The sequence below is a fragment of the Oncorhynchus masou genome, chromosome 17 (genome assembly GCF_036934945.1).
Source record: "Oncorhynchus masou masou isolate Uvic2021 chromosome 17, UVic_Omas_1.1, whole genome shotgun sequence".
Lineage (NCBI taxonomy): Eukaryota > Metazoa > Chordata > Actinopteri > Salmoniformes > Salmonidae > Oncorhynchus > Oncorhynchus masou.
Window position 1 is genome coordinate 21,650,001 of NC_088228.1, and position 19,108 is coordinate 21,669,108.

Sequence of the window (19,108 nt, forward strand, 5' to 3'; positions counted from 1 at the left end):
GCCTGGGATGAGCTCAGAGCTCATGGTCTTTATGTGGTTGCAAACTTGCAACGTTTGTTGAATTTCCCTTTGCTTGTAGGCAGAAAAACCTGAAAGCAATTAGAGTAAGTCTGAGCTAAAGCTCATATCCCTCTGCTCTGTCTGTCGGTCCTGCCATCCAAACCACAAAAACCTTGATAAGGTTACAAGAGCCCAGAAGTCACTCCTTTGGCCTTATGTAATGGTCACATATTAGAAACTACCCCATTCATGGCTAGATGCAGGCAACGCTCTACATCTGTTGTTTGTTTTATCACTGCTTCCATGCCAACTTAAAGCCAGTACAGTAGCATTTCATCAAGTTGAGTGACCTGCAAGAACCGTACTGCAAGAACCGACCTGCAAGAACCGTACATAATGTCTATGAAGCCTGCAACTTTATTTTCCTGGAAACTAAAATAGCACCTTCAATGAAAAGTTTTTTTCATTAAAATCAAACCTGTGTTAAGCCCATAGTAAGGACATCTAATAGCATTGTAAAATGTCAGTTATGTCCCTACTAGATATGTCTGGCTAGCTGAGGTATCACGTGTTCGTGGTTAGTCTCATGCTTGACTGCCCGGCAGTTCAGTCTGGTACCAGAGAGGCTGGAGTTTAGTCTGCGATGAGAAGGCAGTTTAATAGAAGGTCATGAATAGGAGAATGTATAATAAACACAGGTTATTTTCCTTAAAAACTGAAACTGTTCAAGAACTTTGTAAAATAAGCAAGGAAATGGACCTTTAACCATATTGGGTTTGATGCCTTAGTCACAACTCATGTTGTTTTTGGGGGGTTGATGCAAAATATGAAAATAAATCTATCAACAGATTGCTTTTTGTTTCTTTCATCCATTTATTTTACTGTGTACTTTCTACTGAAAGAACTTAGCTTTGGAAGTTGTTATAATCATTTCATATCTTTGTTTAAAGGACTACTGTATGTTAAAGGACTACTGTATGTTAAAGGACTACTGTATGTTAAAGGACTACTGTATGTTAAAGGACTACTGTATGTTAACATCTCATTTGCTCTGTTTCCTGATCATATGCTGTATCTTATGATGACTCCTGAAACAGGAGTAACATTGCAAATGATTTATTCTGTTGTGAGTATTACTTTTTCGTTGTAATTACTTATTTCAGCAGTAAGTGTGAATCTTCCCTATACCTGCATTTGTTAGAAGAAAATTAAACAATATAATTGTGAAATGTTAAACAGGTCTCCTATGAACAAAAAAATGTGTCAAATCAAATGCAATCACTAACCAACACAACTCACAATCACAACAAATGTGTATTCACATATTACAAAGCTTCTCAAAATGAATGGTGAATAATAAAACAACGATAACAGAAAGCCGTGTTTAACTTACCGTCTCGATTCCCTGTGACTCCGTCCTCTGAAAGCCTGAGAATCTGTCGCTCTATTGCTTCTCTCTCTGACACCTGTTGACAAGCTCAGAGCAGGAGTTTGAAAGGGCCCTTATAACCAATGCCTCCGTGGCTCCTGCAGCAACAGTCTTTCCTTCAAGTCGTTAAATTCCATCTCCAAAAGGCCTATGGCCAATGGGAAGTAGTTTGGGAGTGTCTCTTCTCTTGCTCCTCAATCATGGAATGGAGAGAGATAATGAGAGTCATTCCCTCTTCCTCCGTCTGGGGCTAATCACCTACATCAACATGACCCTCACTCATGTTGCCTCTCACCCCTTCACTACCATTTTTTGGGTTTGAACTTTTTTACATGTTTTCTGTTACAGTAGCAGTAGTGGAAGAAAATGAATCACTTTGAGCAGGACTAATATGTGCTGCAAGGCAACCAGAGACCGTTTGGATTTAGTGTTGAGCTCATGCCAAGACAAATCCGGAATTCATTTAAAAAAAAAATTGATCTAGTCATATCTGTGAAGTGAATTAAATGTCCCATCAGATTAGCCATCCTTTATTAGTCTATTTGAAGTGTGAATTTGGATTAAGAGATTATAGACTTTAGTTACAATATGATTTTATGCATCATCACATTAACTACTAAAACACGACATGTGGTCATCCTTACAAGGATGGATGGGTCTGAAATAAAACAAAAGAAAACACATGTCATTCTTTATACATACTGTACATGGTTTGGTTTATGCATACAGCACCATTGTGAAATGTTCTTACCTTTTGAAGAACAAGGAAAGACAGATATCTTTGTGGGAAAACAGCAGGCTAACACTTCTCCTAAGCTAGTACAAAACCACAAACACCACCGTCAGAAATAGCCTTCAGACCATATTGTGCAACACTTCAAGAGACAATAGCAAATGATGGATAAAGTTACATCTATTGTATGTACCAAAGTGTTTGGATTATCATGAATTGATTCCCTAAGTATTTAGATGAATTACATAAGAATATTTACACAAATACAATAGAAACCAATGCAATAACGTGAATTCACGCCCACACATCGACCCAGCCTTGTCGAATGGACATGCAGCATCACCAAAGGCTCCAGGTGTCAAGGTTGGTCATATTTTTCACCGGCATCTGTTTGTCTCTAAATATATAATATGGTTTCACATTACTGTGACATAGCGGCTGTCTGTGAAATAGTTCAGTGAAACTGGAGCTGAGGCCAGGTGTGATGGTCTTTTAAAGAACAAATACTTACTACTGATTGAAATCACAGGGTGGTGAAGGGTTAAGTTGCCCCTAGACACTGATCCTAGATCTGTACCTAAGGAACACTTTACCCCGGAGCTCACCGAGCTAGAGACTCACTGGTCTGCAGAAATGACTCAAATCAGATAATAGTTAGAAATGTCCCTTTTGGAACCATACTGTGTGAAGATTCTAGAACAACCGGATGGCACATTATAAAAGCCAGTAGAGGCAATTAACTCTTCCTCTGAGTTGAGAAATAACCTCGGAACATTCAACTGAATGTTCAATCTTATCAAGTTTTCATGGCCCTTGGCATTATATAGCATGGTCTAGCATTGGATCATCTCCACTGTAAAACATTGCTGAAACATTTGTGTTGTTGCATTCGGCCATTAATGTCTGACTGTCTATACCAGTTGCTACTCTTAAAGCCAACTGTTGGAGGTAGAAGGGAAGGGAATTTAGCTTGTATTCAGGAATGCACTAAAGATGTTAACATGACGGAAAATGAAATTAAGACTTACCTCATTCTTGCTAATGAGTCTGAATCTTAGCGAGGGACTCAGCATTCACAGTGAAATTACAATGTTTTGATAAGGAAAGTGATGTGGGATGTCTGGGAACAGAGAGCCAGGAAATAGCTGAAAGACTCACAAACATTGGCTCCATTTCTGTTTGGAGTAGTGGAATATCATCTGATAAAAGTACATACTACCGCCCCTCCCGAGTGGCACAGCGGTCTAAGGCACTTCATCGCAGTGCTAGAGGCGTCACTACACAGCCGGGTTCGATCCCGGGCTGTATCACCACTGGCCGTGATCATGAGTCCCATAGGGCGGTGCATAATTGGTCCAGCATTGTCCGGGTTAGGGGAGGGTTTGGCCGGCGGGGCTTTACTTGGCTCATCGTGCTCTAGAGACTCCCTGTGGCGGGCTGGGAGCCTGCAGGCTGACTTCAGGTGAACGGTGTTTCCTCCGACACAATGGTGCGGCTAGCGTCCGGGTTAAGCGGGTGGGTGTTAAGAAGCATGGTTTGGCGGGTCATGTTTCGGAAGACACATGACTCAACCTTTGCCTCCCGAGCCCATTGGGGAGTTGCAGTGATGAGACAAGATTCAAATTGGGGAGAAAAAGGTGGTAAAATACAAAAATCTAATTGGTACTACTTTTTTAGTTACTATGTTCTTAGGATTGTTTTGAAAAAGCCTTTCATATGATGAGAATCCAATCACATAAAACTTCTGTCCCTAATCATGAGCTCAAAAGCGCAGGGAGATGTATTAATTAATTCAGGTAACATAATAGCCAGAGCTGCAGCTGCATTTGCTGTTTGAGTTTGACTATTTAACTCTCCTGTAAGATCAACTACACACTTAAAAATGGCAGCCCACCTTTCAGATGTTTAAAGTAATGTCTTGAATTTAGGTAGTACTTCATAGCAGTTCATTTGAACAGTGTTAATGAGTCGCAGATGGCACGATTCCCCCCTTGGATTCTCCTATTGGAAGTAACTCAGTTCTGACATTGTTAAACTCCTTCAGTGGGTGACGAGAGCCAATAACAGGCCCACTAAGCTAAACCTCCGTAACCCTGAAGAGTAACGTGACGGAAAGGCATGTATTCCACAGAGAGGAACATTAACTGTCAATATGTAAATATGGTTACAATGTACCCGGGGAAGAAGTAGAGTACACTACAAAAGGCTGCTGTGTTTTAATTTTGTTCAACAGTTTTCTACATTGATGAGTCCCAGTCAGTCACGGTTTGAATTTCACGAGGATATTCCCAAATTCCCTTTTTGTTATTCACAGCCTCAAAGGAATGTTCATATCAGTGGCAGAATCTTGTTTCTAATCCTTTGCGCTTTTTTACCTCAATTTACACATTTTCCTCTCACAAGTACCGTATTTAATTTAAGCCATGTGAAATTCATTTTATCGTTGTTATTACTGTCACCCTTCCGCTAGCTGCTGTTCAGGTGGTTGGAATCAGCAGATAGGGTTGGCTGCTGTGTAAATACTGGGCATAATTTATGGAACACTTTTGTATGCTCTCCCTCGCACTTGTATTTCATCGTGTTATTTTCTCCCCAGAAACATAAATAGCAAATCTCTTGATGGCAATATATTTCTTGTTAGGACAACCACATGTGAAAAGCGGCAAGGACTGCTCAGAAAAATACAAAGACGTATTGTCAGTCTTTGCAATTTCTCATGCAAATTATCCAGTAACAACAAAGATGTACTCCCTTGTAAACCTCATAAATGTCATGAATTACAGTTGTGTGTCTCTAGTAGAGTTTCAATGATACAAACTGCACACTCAATATTGATATATGATCATCTCTTGACGTTTCAAGCATTTTCTGAGAAGTTTAACAAGAAATCCAGGCACTGTAATTCCAAAAGGATGTAACATTGACTGACACTCAATGGGGAAATCCTCCCTTACACATTTTTAGGTTAGACTGGTCCTCCTTAGATTAATTATCTTGTCATTATCATCAGGGTAGCCTAGTGGTTAGAGCGTTGGACTAGTAACCGAAAGGTTGCAAGTTCGTAATCCCCGAGCTGACAAGGTACAAATCTGTTGTTCTGCCCCTGAACAGGCAGCTAACCCACTGTTCCTAGGCCATCATTGAAAATAAGAATTGGTTCTTAACTGACTTGCCTAGTAAAATAAAATTCAGAGTGTGTAAAGCTGTCAAGACAAAGGGTGTCTCCTTTGAAGAATCTCAAATATAAAATATATTTTGATTTGTTTAACACTTTTTGTGGTTACTACATGATTCCATGTATGTTATTTCATAGATTGATGTAGAAAATAGTTAAAATAAAGAAAAACCCTTGAATGAGCAGGTATGTCCATGTACTGGTCGAAAGTTTCTTGCTTGAGCTTTAAGGATCTCACTTTGGTCCTGGTGGTCCCACCCTAAGTGAGTTAACAGACGCTGCTCTGAAACTATTCAGAAACTTGATGTTCCCCTTATCATTTTGTTTGGCATTTTGGATCAAATCAAATGAAAGTGGCTTTGTTCTCTGTGTTTTGATGGGCTGAACAGTTACAGTGGGAAATGGAGTAGCCTGGGTTTTATTGTGATGCTTGGCTGTGAGCTTGCAGCTCACTGCTGTCTTTATATCCTTGTAATGCCAAAAACAGTCATAATATGAGGAGGACAAAACATCCTTCGTCTAATGGCTATACATGAAGTGTCAAACAAATTATTCAACATTATCAAACAAATTGAAAATATGTCAATTTAACAATGAAAGCTTATTACCTAGGCTCCTACACAAAGCATGACTATAATGTAACCCCTCTTAGAAATTCAGATTAATCTGAACAGAACTACACCCGTTTACTTCGCCCAACAAAAGTTCCAGATCACATGATGTCTCCTCTCGATCACAGTTGACAACAACTGCACTACATTATGTTTGATCGGATAGTTATCTATAAGAGATATAGCATATGGTCCATAATGACTATTAAGTTGAGGAAATGGAGAGGGCGAGAGACTCCTCTTTGGAACCCCTGAGTAATGACAGAGGGAGATATAGTCTCGGGACTGCTGATTGACACAGCCTCTCCAGGGCAATGCTGCACATTCCAAAGGGTCTGAAGTCAACTGCCCCCAAGGCAGACAGTGCATAACCTTAGGAAAAATGCACATGCGGTATAAATGGCTATTGAACACCCTCATTTGAAACACCTACATTGGCTCTGCCATTAAATGGTTGGTCTGAATTTATGTCATGTTGGTCTGTCCGTGGATGTTAAAGTAGGTGGACACGTTGTTAGATTACTTTCACAGTTTATGTATGATTGCTTTGTCAATGATTGATTCAAACCTAAAAATAGGCCTGCACTGTTCCTTTCATTTGGCAGTCTTTCAGGGACATTTGGATGTAAATAATGGGCCTCTTGAATTTGTAAAGTACAGTAGCCAGGTCTGAAGTCTGCCTCCATCCCTGGTACAACCTTGACGACATCCTGCAGAATCTAAGGGTAATTTGTTTAACTGTGGGGTAGAAATAAAGATATGTGTCATTGCTACATTCTTTTATATTTGGGTACGCCTGTTACAGATTCTCTGCAATGGTGATAATTATGGGATTATGACAAGCCATATGAATGAGCCGATTATAATACACTCCAGCTAAATTCATTATTACCACCACTATGGGCACAGTATGCAGGCATTAGGCATTATTAGACTATCCAGTTGTTTTCCATTTAACAAAATGCTTATGCTTACGAAAGTGTATTTTAATTAGTACAACAGGATGGAATAGTATGCCCTTATTGTTTGGTTAGCCCAAACTGACATCCCCATCACACTGTAGATAATGCAACATGATGTATAGTGTTCAGTTTCTAGTACTCCATACACTTTTCTGTGGGAGGGGAATATGCCTAAGGAACGCTGGTGTATTTATTATTAACCCTTTGTTGACTGCTTATCACACAGCTGCATTTTGCTCAGTGATGTTACTGCATAGCAGCAACAAAGAGGGTAGAGTTCCAGTATGTAAAAACTGTGTGCTAGCAACATTCTACCTGCAGGGTGACTCTGTGTTGTCTGTCCTCTGCAGCCGAATACACTTTATGTGTTGACTCAAATCTTACAACGCCCACCCAGGTAAATGGACATTTCATTGTTTAGTCCTAATGATACATTTTCAATCACGGGATGATAGGTCCTATTTGATTACTGGTTTGATAGACGACTTTAATATATTCTATATTCTACTGAATCCTTATTAATGCAAAGGTGTGTAGGCTTCTGACTTCCCCACCAGCTGTTACACTGCCCTATTGTCAGGAGAACATAGAAACCTAAACAGTGTGGTTTAAACACCACGTTTTACCCTTCGATCCTGAAAGTTTGCATTTTGTTCACACCGAAATCAGTCTGCTTTGTTCGATATCAGTGGAAAGAATGTCTAAACTCTTCTTGAGGAAGGTATTTGTGTTGAACGAGAGAGCTGGCTCTGACACTGATTAAGTCAATGTGAAGTGACGTAGTAGATGGGAGTGAATTGTGATGCATTTTACATCAGGTCTTTTAAAAATACTACAACCATCTGAAACAAGGGAAATACATATTGTCTGAAAGTGTGTGGGTGAGGCAGGGTACTTTTACGGGGCCTAAGTGAAAAAAAATTGGGGGACGCCCCTCCCACCTTGCAGGTAAAACTTTTTATTGCCCTCCCATTTGATGGCCGAGGGGACAAAATACGTTTTAGAGTTTGTTTCCTGCAATTCTACACATTTTGCCATGGAATGGACAAAATATTTCAGTTTTACAGCTAAATTCCTGCTATTCTACACATTTTGCCATGGGGCGGAGAAAACATTTCAGTTTTACAGCTAAATTCCTGCTATTCTACACATTTTGCCATGGAGCGGAGAAAATATTTCAGTTTTACAGCTAAATTCCTGCTATTCTACACATTTTGCCATGGGGCGGAGAAAATATTTCAGTTTTACAGCTAAATTCCTGCTATTCTACACATTTTGCCATGGCTTATTGTTACGCCCTGACCTTAGAGAGCCTTTTTATTTCTCTATTTGGTTAGGTCAAGGTGTGATTTGGGTGGGCTTTCTAGTTTTCTATTTCTTTGTTGGCCGGGTATGGTTCCCAATCAGAGGCAGCTGTCTATCGTTTTCTCTGATTGGGAATCATACTTAGGCAGCCTGTTTTCCACCCTAGTTTGTGGGATCTTGTTTTTGCATAGTTGCTGTGGAGCCTGCAGAACTTTACGTTTGTTTGTATTTTGTTGTTTTTTGGTGTCTCCGGTGCGCCTTCACAGTCCAGTGCGTCCTGTGCAAGCGCCCCGCAGTTGCCGGGCTCGGGTGAACATCCAGTCTGGAAGTGTTGTGCCAACTCTACGCTCCAGACCTCCAGTCCTCCTCCACGGCCCAGTATATCCTGCGCCGGCTCTGCGCACTATGCCTCCAGTGCGCCTTCACAGCCCAGTGCGTCCTGTGCCAGCGCCCCGCACTTGCCGGGCTAAAGTGAGCATCCAGCCAGGATGGGTTGTGCCAGCTCTGCGCTCCAGACCTCCGGTGCGTCTCCACTGCCCAGTATATCCTGTGCCCGGCTCCACGCACCAGGCCTCCAGTGCGTCTCTCCAGCCCGGTGCGTCCTGTGCCAGCTCTACGAAGTCTGCAGTGATGATCCATGGCACGAAGCCTCCAGTGATGATCCATGGCCCGAAGCCTCCAGTGATGATCCATGGTACAAAGCCTGCAGGGATGATCCACGGTCCGGAGTCCCCGGTGACGATCTACAGTCTGGTTCCTTCGGTGACGATCTACGGTCCTGTTCCTCTGGCAATGAACTACAGTCCGGAGCCCCCGGCGACGATCCACCGTCCGGTTCCACTTATGCCATGTTAATATGATACCTTAGTGAGAGTGCCAAAGAAATGAAATGGGGGTCTGTCATGTCAAATAGTGTCCCCCTGACAAAAAGTGTCCAGTCACTATGGGATTCGAGAAGCTATTATCGCACTTCGCTATATCAACGGTGTGATGAGCTAATGCGTTGAGATCATTACATCCAAAATGACAATATTTTCAGCCCAGCTATGTAAACAAAGCTAATTTCTTCGACAATTTTGCTGGTTAAGATGAAAACATTGCTTTGAATTACTTTTGGGTACCTAAACATTTAAACAACATTAAAAACTGTACTTAGTTTTCAAATTAGCAAAGACAACTGTGCATTAACTTACCTTGCAGATCACACAGTGAGCTCCCATTAACATGTCATTCATGTGCAAATCAGTTCAATTCATACACTGGCTTCTCTGGCTGGCATATTTTGATTTTGAGCTTCCCTTCCCTTGTCTTGTCTTGCTATTAGTCCTTTTATGATTATGTTTCCCTATCTCCCCTACTCCACCACATGGCATAGGCATAGCTCAGTAATACAGCAGTACACTTGTAGTTGAATATAATGCAGGACACAACAGACAGTTGAATAATGTCGAACTCACGAATACCAGCAGGGATTTACTCATTTATTCATTAAATGAACAACCTGTGTGAAAAAACAACCTGGCAATGTTTTGTGTCATGAACTTGTTGATTTTATTGTATATACCCACATGGCAGTTACAGACTGAAATGCATGAGTATAGGCAAACATCAACACAAACAATAAAATACAATTTAGTTGAGAAAACAGAAGTATGAATGACAAGTAAAGTACATAATATGAGATGGGGACAGTCTTGGGAGAAGTAGGGTCTGATTTTATAAAAATCTCAGTTCTGGTGTGTGGGATAGAGAAAAAAGGTGGGAGCTACAAGTGGTTCTGACAGTCATTTTCCCTTGACGGGCAGCCAGTCTCAGAAGGTGGACTTGAAGAGGGAGACCGTAAAGTCCAGGCACAGCTGTTTGCAGTGCTAGCGTATGTAGTGCACCAGTGTATCTCACTGTGCCCAGGATGATATGTCAAGGTTATGTCCATAGCAGATTAGATCAAACCATATGACATTAATAGTAACTGTAGATAATGTAATGAAAAGTGGAATCTTGGAGGGTGGTTGATCATGGAGGACATCAAGTAGATCCAGGTCCGGGATGCGGTATGCTTCTCAGAGCATGACAGAACCCCTAGAGGACATCAGGTGGGTCCAGGCCTGGGGAAGGAATACGGTAGGATTCTCAGAGCATGACAGAACCCCTAGAGGACGTCAGGTGGGTCCAGGTCTGGGGAAGGGATACAGTAGGATTCTCAGAGCATGACAGAACCCCTAGAGGACATCAGGTGGGTCCAGGTCTGGGGAAGGGATACAGTAGGTGTCTCAGAGCATGACAGAACCCCTAGAGGACGTCAGGTGGGTCCAGGCCTGTGGAAGGGATACGGTAGGATTCTCAGAGCATGACAGAACCCCTAGTGGACATCAGGTAGATCCAGGTCTGGGGAAGGGATACGGTAGGATTCTCAGAGTATGACAGAACCCCTAGAGGACATCAGGTAGATCCAGGTCTGGGGAAGGGATACGGTAGGATTCTCAGAGTATGACAGAACCCCTAGAGGACATCTGGTGGGTCCAGGTCTGGGGAAGGGATCCCGGTAGGATTCTCAGAGTATGACAGAACCCCTAGAGGACATCAGGTAGATCCAGGTCTGTGGAAGGGATACGGTAGGATTCTCAGAGTATGACAGAACCCCTAGAGGACCACAGGTGGGTCCAGGCCTGGGGAAGGGATACGGTATGCTTCTCAGAGCATGACAGAACCCCTAGAGGACATCAGGTAGATCCAGGCCTGGGGAAGGGATACGGTAGGATTCTCAGAGCATGACAGAACCCCTAGAGGACATCAGGTGGGTCCAGGCCTGGGGAAGGGATACGGTAGGATTCTCAGAGCATGACAGAACCCCTAGAGCACATCAGGTGGGTCCAGGCCTTGGGAAGGAATACGGTAGGATTCTCAGAGCATGACAGAACCCCTAGAGGACATCAGGTGGGTCCAGGTCTGGGGAAGGGATACGGTAGGATTCTCAGAGCATGACAGAACCCCTAGAGGACGTCAGGTGGGTCCAGGTCTGGGGAAGGGATACAGTAGGATTCTCAGAGCATGACAGAACCCCTAGAGGACATCAGGTGGGTCCAGGTCTGGGGAAGGGATACAGTAGGTGTCTCAGAGCATGACAGAACCCCTAGAGGACGTCAGGTGGGTCCAGGCCTGTGGAAGGGATACGGTAGGATTCTCAGAGCATGACAGAACCCCTAGAGGACATCAGGTAGATCCAGGTCTGGGGAAGGGATACGGTAGGTGTCTCAGAGCATGGCAGAACCCCTAGAGGACATTAGGTGGGTCCAGGTCTGGGGAAGGGATACAGTAGGATTCTCAGAGCATGGCAGAACCCCTAGAGCACATCAGGTGGGTCCAGGCCTGGGGAAGGGATACAGTAGGTGTCTCAGAGCATGACAGAACCCCTAGATCCTGAAGAACAGGAGCAAACCATCCGTACAACTTATTTACCGACCTGTGTCTGTGCCGGTTTTGCTATACTTTTACCATGTCGGAGGGTATATCTGTGGTCAGTGGATGGTTCTGAAAAGATATGCGTTGTTTGCATCACCAAGCAGTGTCCAGGAAATAATGAAATAAAACTGCTAGATGCTACCACCCCCTCTTCAAATCAAAACCAAACACGGATGTCAATGTTTGCGCTCACATGCGCCATTCTGCTTCCTGTCTGCGGCAACATGAGTTGGCAACATGTAATTAACTCACATGACGGGTTAGTGTTATACTGCTAGATCGAAATACAAAATCTCGGTCTTGAAGGCGGGCTAAGTTCAAGATATAGCACAAATGAATTGTATGTTTAGTTAACAACTGAATCTGATTTGTTCAGTGCTGTTCCGACACAGTTTACAGATAGAAAAGAAAGAAATGATACCTGTTTGAGAAGTGTTTGTTTCTTGAGGAGGGGTACGACTGGCAGTCGAAGTTGGAGAGAAAGCAGCCAGTGGTCAGACCTAGGAGGGAGGAGGGGTTGGGGTCGGGTCGAGTGCGCAGGTTGTTGGGCAATCGGACATCACTAGACACAGGATTTCATCTGAACGAAGAGGAGAGAACCACTAACAGGATGAGGACAGGAAGAGGCAGAATCAGGAGACAGGTGGGAGAATTATTCAAACAGAAGGGATAGATGATAGGTTTTACATCGTCCAGATATTTTTCATTAGTGCAGATGTAGAAGAGACAGGGAGAGAAAGCCATTTGGACAATTGAGATGTTACTCTTGTTTGTTTGTCACTTGTCATTTACTGATAAATGACAAATCCTGAGGGACTATCAAGGCGGAACAACATGGTTGTGGACAGAATTGCAGAATCTCCACATGAGACCTGGATGGAGTCTGAGGACAAAGTGAGAGAAATGATCTCTGAAAAATTGAAGATGGGCCAGAGGAAGATATAGGTGGAGCGCGCCCACAGGACTGGAAAACCCACCACCGGCCCAGTTGTTCTGGAAAGAGCCAAGAACTTGAGAGGTACATGTATCTTCCTCAACAAGGACTATCCTGAAGCTGTGCACCAGAAGGGGAAAGAACTGATCCCAGCCATGAAAGCTGGCAGAGTGCGTGCGGACATTGCTTACATCAACTATGACAGGCTCATTGTCCACCCTGCCTCCCAGAAGCCTGGAAGGGATGAGAGACCCAAGCCTATGGGTTCGTAGCTTCAACCCCGCAGCACACACCAGTTGATTAATGGACTGCTGAATGTATATATTTTTTATCTTGCTTTGTTTGCTCTTTTCAGTATTATGTCTATGTCTGATAAGCTACCCAGGAAAGGCCTGAAAATAGTCCATATTAATATTTGTAGCCTTAGAAATAAGGTTCATGAAATCAGTAACTTGCTAACACCAGATAATATTAATATATTAGCCATTTCTGAGACTTCCATAGATAATTAATTTGATGATACATCAGTAGCAGTACAAGGATATAACATCTATAGAAGAGACAGAAATGCTCATGGGGGAGGTGTATCTGTATATTTTTTAGAGCCATATCCCTGTAATGCTTAGAGAAAATCTTATGTCAAGTGTTATTGAAGTGTCGTGGTTGCAGGTTCACTTGGCACTTCTAAAGACTTTTCTTTTGGGGTGTTGATATTGGCCACCAAGTGCTAACAGTCAATATCTAAATAATATGTGTGAAATGCTTGATAGTGTATGTGATATCTACTTTCTTGGGGACCTGAATATTGACCGGTTTCATCAATCTGTCCACTCAAGAGGAAGTTTCTTACTGTAACCAGTGCTTGTAATCTGGTTCAAGTTATTAATCAACCTACCAGGGTGTTTACAAACACTACAGGAACAAGATCATCCACATGTATCGATCACATTTTTACTAATGCTATAGAACTTTTTTCTAAAGTTGTATCCATTGGATGCAGTGATCACAATATAGTGGGTATATCCAGGAAAGCCAAAGTTCCAAAAGCAGGGCCTAAAATAGTGTATTTTTGCTAAGATTTTGCTAAGACTCTCATGTAGATGATGTTAAAAATATTTGTTGGTCTGATGTGATTAATGAGGAGCATCCAGACGCTGCACTTGATGAATTTATGAAGTTGTTTCTTCCAATTATTGATAAACATGCACCTGTTAAGAAACTGACTCTTAGAACTGTTAAGGCTCCATTGATTGATGAGCAATCGAAAAACGGTATGGTTGAAAGAGATGGGGCAAAAGGAGTGGCTAATTAGTCTGGCTGCACATCTGACTGGCCTACTTACTGCAAATTGAGAAATGATGTGACTAAACTCAACAAAAAGAAGAAGACACTTTATTATGAAGCTAAGATCAATGATATAAAAAAAACTTTGGGGTATTTTAAATGAAAATATGGGCAGAAAGACAAATTCCACTAATTATTTCATCGAATCAGATGGCTTATTCATCACTAAACCATTTGATGTTGCCAATTATTTTTATTATTATTTCATTGGCAAAGTGGGCAAACTTTGGAAGAAAATGCTAACAACGAACAGTGAGCAATTGTATTCATGCATAAAAAAAAACAAATAATGAAAGAAAAGTATTGCAAGTTTGAATATTGTAAAGTTAGTGTGGGAGAGGTGGAAAAATAGTTATCGATCAATAATGACAAACCTCTCCTGGCATTGACAATTTAGATGGAAAGCTACTGAGGATGGTAGCTGACTTCTGTTTGAAGGACTATCCTGAAGCTGTGCACCAGAAGGGGAAAGAACTGATCCCAGCCATGAAAGCTGGCAGAGCGCGTGCGGACATTGCTTACATCAGCTATGACAGGCTCATTGTCCACCCTGTCTCCCAGAAGCCTGGAAGGGATGAGAGACCCAATGAGAGACTCAGCAAACTGTTGGAAAGAATTCACTTGTAGCCATTCCTATGTGTCATATTTTTAATTTGAGCCTAGAGGAAAGTCTTTGTCCTCAGGCATGGAGGGAAGCCAAAGTAATTCCGCTACCCAAGAGTGGTAAAACAACCTTTACTGGTTCTAACAGCAGCCCTATAAGCTTGCTGCCAGCTCTCAGCAAACTGTTGGAAAGAAGTCACTTGTATTGTTTTATAAATGATTAAGGACTGCCCTCAACCAAACTGATTAAATCCAAACATTATTCAGACTCAGATATCAAATCACTTCATCACTGAACAAATACTGCCATCCTTAGGTGAAAATGGGGTTCTGCAGGGAATCTCTCTCTTTTTCCCTTCTCAATCGAGTCATTAAAGCATCATTTAATTGTATTTATTATTGTTATTCAAGATATTTGTGTTTATTGCATTTGCATTGCACCTCACGGGAATGAGTTCACACAGTGTAAAAAGTCATCACCAGTTACAATATCATTATGGCTAAACTCTGCCTATTTCTACAATTTCTCTCAAAACCTGATCTAACACTAACCTTAACCCTGACTTAACCACACTGCTAACCTGATGCCCAACCCTAGCCTTAAATTAAGACAAACAGTTTTTGTTTTCATAAATTGTTGCGATATAGACAATTTTACTTTGTGGCTGTAATAGTGACAACCCAGTAAAAACTACATGCAGGCCAACTCCCGCCTTGTCGCAAGGTGGTAGTATTGTGCACATCAACATTTTGAGCATTACAGAAGCAGACGCAATTGTCAAGATGGCGGCGGCCTGTAGGACTGCACTTGCGGGGATAAATGTTTTTCACTCCTCCTTTTGTACACCTAAACAGGTATGACGTCTTTTGAATTATTGTTAATGATTTCATCAAGGGTACATTTCAGTTGTGGACTTTATAGCCTGAAAGAGGAGGAGAAGACGGGATTGCTAGCTAGTATGCTAACGAAAGCCTAGCTCTGGTCCATCGCGCTACAACAACAAATTATTTGAACCTTCTTATGATGGGATCAAGGTCAGGGAGTTGGTCAACCATAGTTTGCCAGTGCTGTGATACGATCATGTAAAATAATGACTTTATCTGCACTATGCAAGACAGTTTGAGGAGTGATTCCATACATTTAGCCAATATTACATTCAGACCATGCAGTCAATCTACAGCCATACACTGGCTGAAGTCAGTTGATGATATGACTTAAGACAATTTGATACAGGAACTGATATTGTATCATATCAGTACTCACAGCTTTCAAAAAAACAAAAATGGTGACATTCATGGTCTGTTTACATATGAGGCTATTTATACAGAAAATGTGTATAAAACCTCTATAAACTATTGATCATTTTTTGACAATGTTTTAGATTGACTAATTCTATTACACAATTTCTAATATCACATTTTATTTTCCTGCACAAGTAAAATCAGGGTCATGCCTCTACTGCCATTAATTCCAATTAGACTGGTTTGGATTTCTCCCTGACCAATATGGCTGCCATATTCACCCCATTTTGGAACTTTGAGGGTTTATGACAATACCACTATAGTAATTTAACAGGATCACCATGGCCTCTATGCTCTGATGCTTTCCATTTATCCTTTCATAGAAAATGTTTGTTTCCCCAACATTGTTAAGTGACTACTGGCTTCAATCTCTATTTTTGTAACTCACCAAAGTAAGGATGTTGCTAGAATGCTGGATAGTTTTTCTCTGCAAGCAAGGTCATTCTTCTGTAGCCCAAAGGCCGGCAGATGGCGATATTGAGTCATTTCAGCTTACCGTCCAAAGAGACTGCATGCAGCCGGTTATACACTCGTATCCACTGTGGACCGTTTCGTACATTCTCTATTCAGGCTGCAAAGGTTTCCTTTGTATGGTAAGATGAAATGACTATCGCCATCTGCCGGCCTTTGGGCTAAGTCTTCTAACTACGAAGGAAAATGTTTGAGCAGCACTTTGTGTTTAAAAAAATAGATATGTATATATTTCACCTTTATTTAACCAGGTAGGCTAGTTGAGAACAAGTTCTCATTTGCAACTGCGACCTGGCCAAGATAAAGCATAGCAATTTGACACATACAACAACACAAAGTTACACATGGAATAAACAAAACATATTCAATAATACAGTAGAACATAAGAAAACAAAAAGTCTATATACAGTGAGTGCAAATGAGGTAAGATAAGGGAGTTAAGGCAATAAATAGGCCATGGTGGCAAAGTAATTACAATATAGCAATTAAACACTGGAATGGTAGATGTGCAGAAGATTAATGTGCAAGTAGAGATACTGGGGTGCAAAGGAGCAAGATAAATAAATACAGTATGAGGATGAGGTAGGTAGATAGATGGGCTGTTTACAGATGGGCTATGCACTGCACCTGGTGCTTAAAGCTAGTGAGGGAGATATGAGTCTCCAGCTTCAGAGATTTTTGCAGTTCGTTCCAGTCATTGGCAGCAGAGAACTGTAAGGAAAGACAACCAAAGGAGGAATTGGCTTTGGGGGTGACAAGTGAGATATACCTGCAGTAGCGCGTGCTACGAGTGGGTGCTGCTATGGTGACCAGTGAGCTGAGATAAGGCGGGTTGTGCCACCAGACTGGCTCTGCTTCTGATGCACACGCATGCGTTGGATCAACACTACGAGCTGTATGCGCATCCTACGCATGAAGTGGACCAGAGGTAGATCTCCTGTATGCTATCATCTGTGTATGGTTTCTCAACTTCATGTCTGTGTTCCAGACTCTGAGAAGCTGCTGGAGTGTGGTGGAGCAAGTCAGAGGGTACTATGTTGACTGGAGAATGCTACGTGACGTGAAGAGAAGGCAGATGGCCTTTGACTATGCAGATGAAAGACTACGGATCAATGCACTAAGGAAGAACACTGTTCTCCCCAAGGAGCTTCAGGTAGCCCACAATTATGCATATTGTGCTTCAACTATCTTTTCTGTGGTTGTAATGTTCAGTATTTTGTGTTTTGTTAAATAGTTTGTTGGGATGTTCTTGCCCCAGTATCTGTGCGTTAGAGATGCCGACGACGAGTATGACATGGCTTCTAATAACGCCTCGGAAGTTTTGATTCAAACTCCCATTAGACAGCAATAAAAATTATATTTTTTAATCACTCATTACTGCCATGCACAGGCCGTAAGTCTACAACAGCTCCGTACATTGGAGGTGCCAAAGTGAGTAAAGGAAGTAAATTAAGATCATTGCCCAGTAAAACTCCATATTCGGTGAGTAAAGAATGTATTTTGACATTAACGCTAGCAGAGCTTTCATTAATGAGAAAAGACACGTCATACTCATCGTCAACATCTCGAAAGCACAGATCATGTTCTTATTCCTCCCCCTCCCCCTTATGTTGCTTTTAGTGCCACACTGATATTGATTACTGCGTTGTGAGGTTTAGAGCTTGCAAGAAAGGCATTTCACTGTACTTGTGCGCGTGACATTGAAACTTGAAACTACTGGGGCGGGATGTCCTATGATAACATCAATTATAATTTCATTAATGGTAACGACAACTTGTTTGAGTAGCTTATATTTGATAAATATTAAGCCTCCAGTGTTTTACATGACAAATAAATATCCTTGCAGGATGTTGCCGATAAAGAAATCGCCGCGCTACCACGTGACAGCTGCCCAGTACGAATCCGGAATAGATGTGTGATGACCTCACGGCCGCGGGGCGTCAAGCGCAGGTGGCGTCTCAGTCGCATAGTCTTCCGTCACCTGGCGGACCACAACCAGATGTCTGGAATACAGCGGGCCATGTGGTGATTTATTTATCTCAATGATGTAGTGGTAAAAAATAATAATAATAGGTGGTCATCGTTTGCAGTGAGTAAAGTAATGGTCCCTAAACCTGCAGAAGATGGGTAAACACTCGTGCAAAATATAAAAGCATTTACGTGCATTTATCCTCTACTACACTACTGGTGATTAGGGTTAGTCATTGTCGGACGAACGGACCAACACAGTACACTATGCTGTGAACTCTGTTTTTCTTTTCCACACCACTTTGAATTATGTTAATTGAAGGTTGCAACTGACAGCTTAAAAGTGTCAACTGTATTAAAACAAATAAAAGGATGTATGTTTGAATCCCCGGATTGTCTTTTAATGAGAATTGGTGTTTTGCTGTTGGCGTTGTAAAAAGCCTTATGTCAAGGATGCTCCTGAGATAACTTAGAAAATGCTATGTTTAATTAACCATTTGGTATGGCTGAGAGCTCAAAGTGCTCAAATGAGGTTGTCCATTCACTTGTTATCATTCTGACAAAGTGCTTCCACTAGCAAAGTGTCTTTTCCATGATTGAATGTAAATATTCAATGGGAGCCCAATTCGTTAAAAAAATGTTTCACTAACTGGTCTTTTGAACAATGACATCAGGTCTTTTCACAGATCTTTTTCACAGCCAGTGTGGCTCACATTTATCCCTGAGACATTAACTACGTTGACATGCACACCAGTGTCCTGTTATTATTCGGGAAACTCAAGTATTCTGTTTTTGAGTTGACAAATATAAAC

At 41.8% G+C, this 19,108-nt stretch overlaps 2 protein-coding genes across 3 annotated transcripts in view; one reads left to right on the forward strand and one right to left on the reverse strand.

Moving 5' to 3' along the window:
- The window catches only part of tnn (tenascin N), a 32,623-nt gene extending 31,002 nt beyond the window's left edge, over positions 1-1,621 (reverse strand). For both annotated transcript variants that reach the window (XM_064992733.1, XM_064992732.1), the window contains exon 1: positions 1,394-1,621. The gene's annotated coding sequence lies outside the window, so the exon portion shown is untranslated. The remainder of the gene's footprint in view (positions 1-1,393) is intronic.
- Positions 1,622-15,305: 13,684 nt separating this feature from the next.
- mrps14 (mitochondrial ribosomal protein S14) lies at positions 15,306-18,681 on the forward strand. Its single transcript, XM_064992735.1, has 3 exons — positions 15,306-15,410; positions 17,317-17,481; positions 18,175-18,681. Exons 1-3 carry the CDS (start codon positions 15,339-15,341, stop codon positions 18,355-18,357), a joined length of 420 nt encoding a protein of 139 aa, XP_064848807.1. The 5' UTR covers positions 15,306-15,338; the 3' UTR covers positions 18,358-18,681.
- Positions 18,682-19,108: the final 427 nt, after the last annotated feature.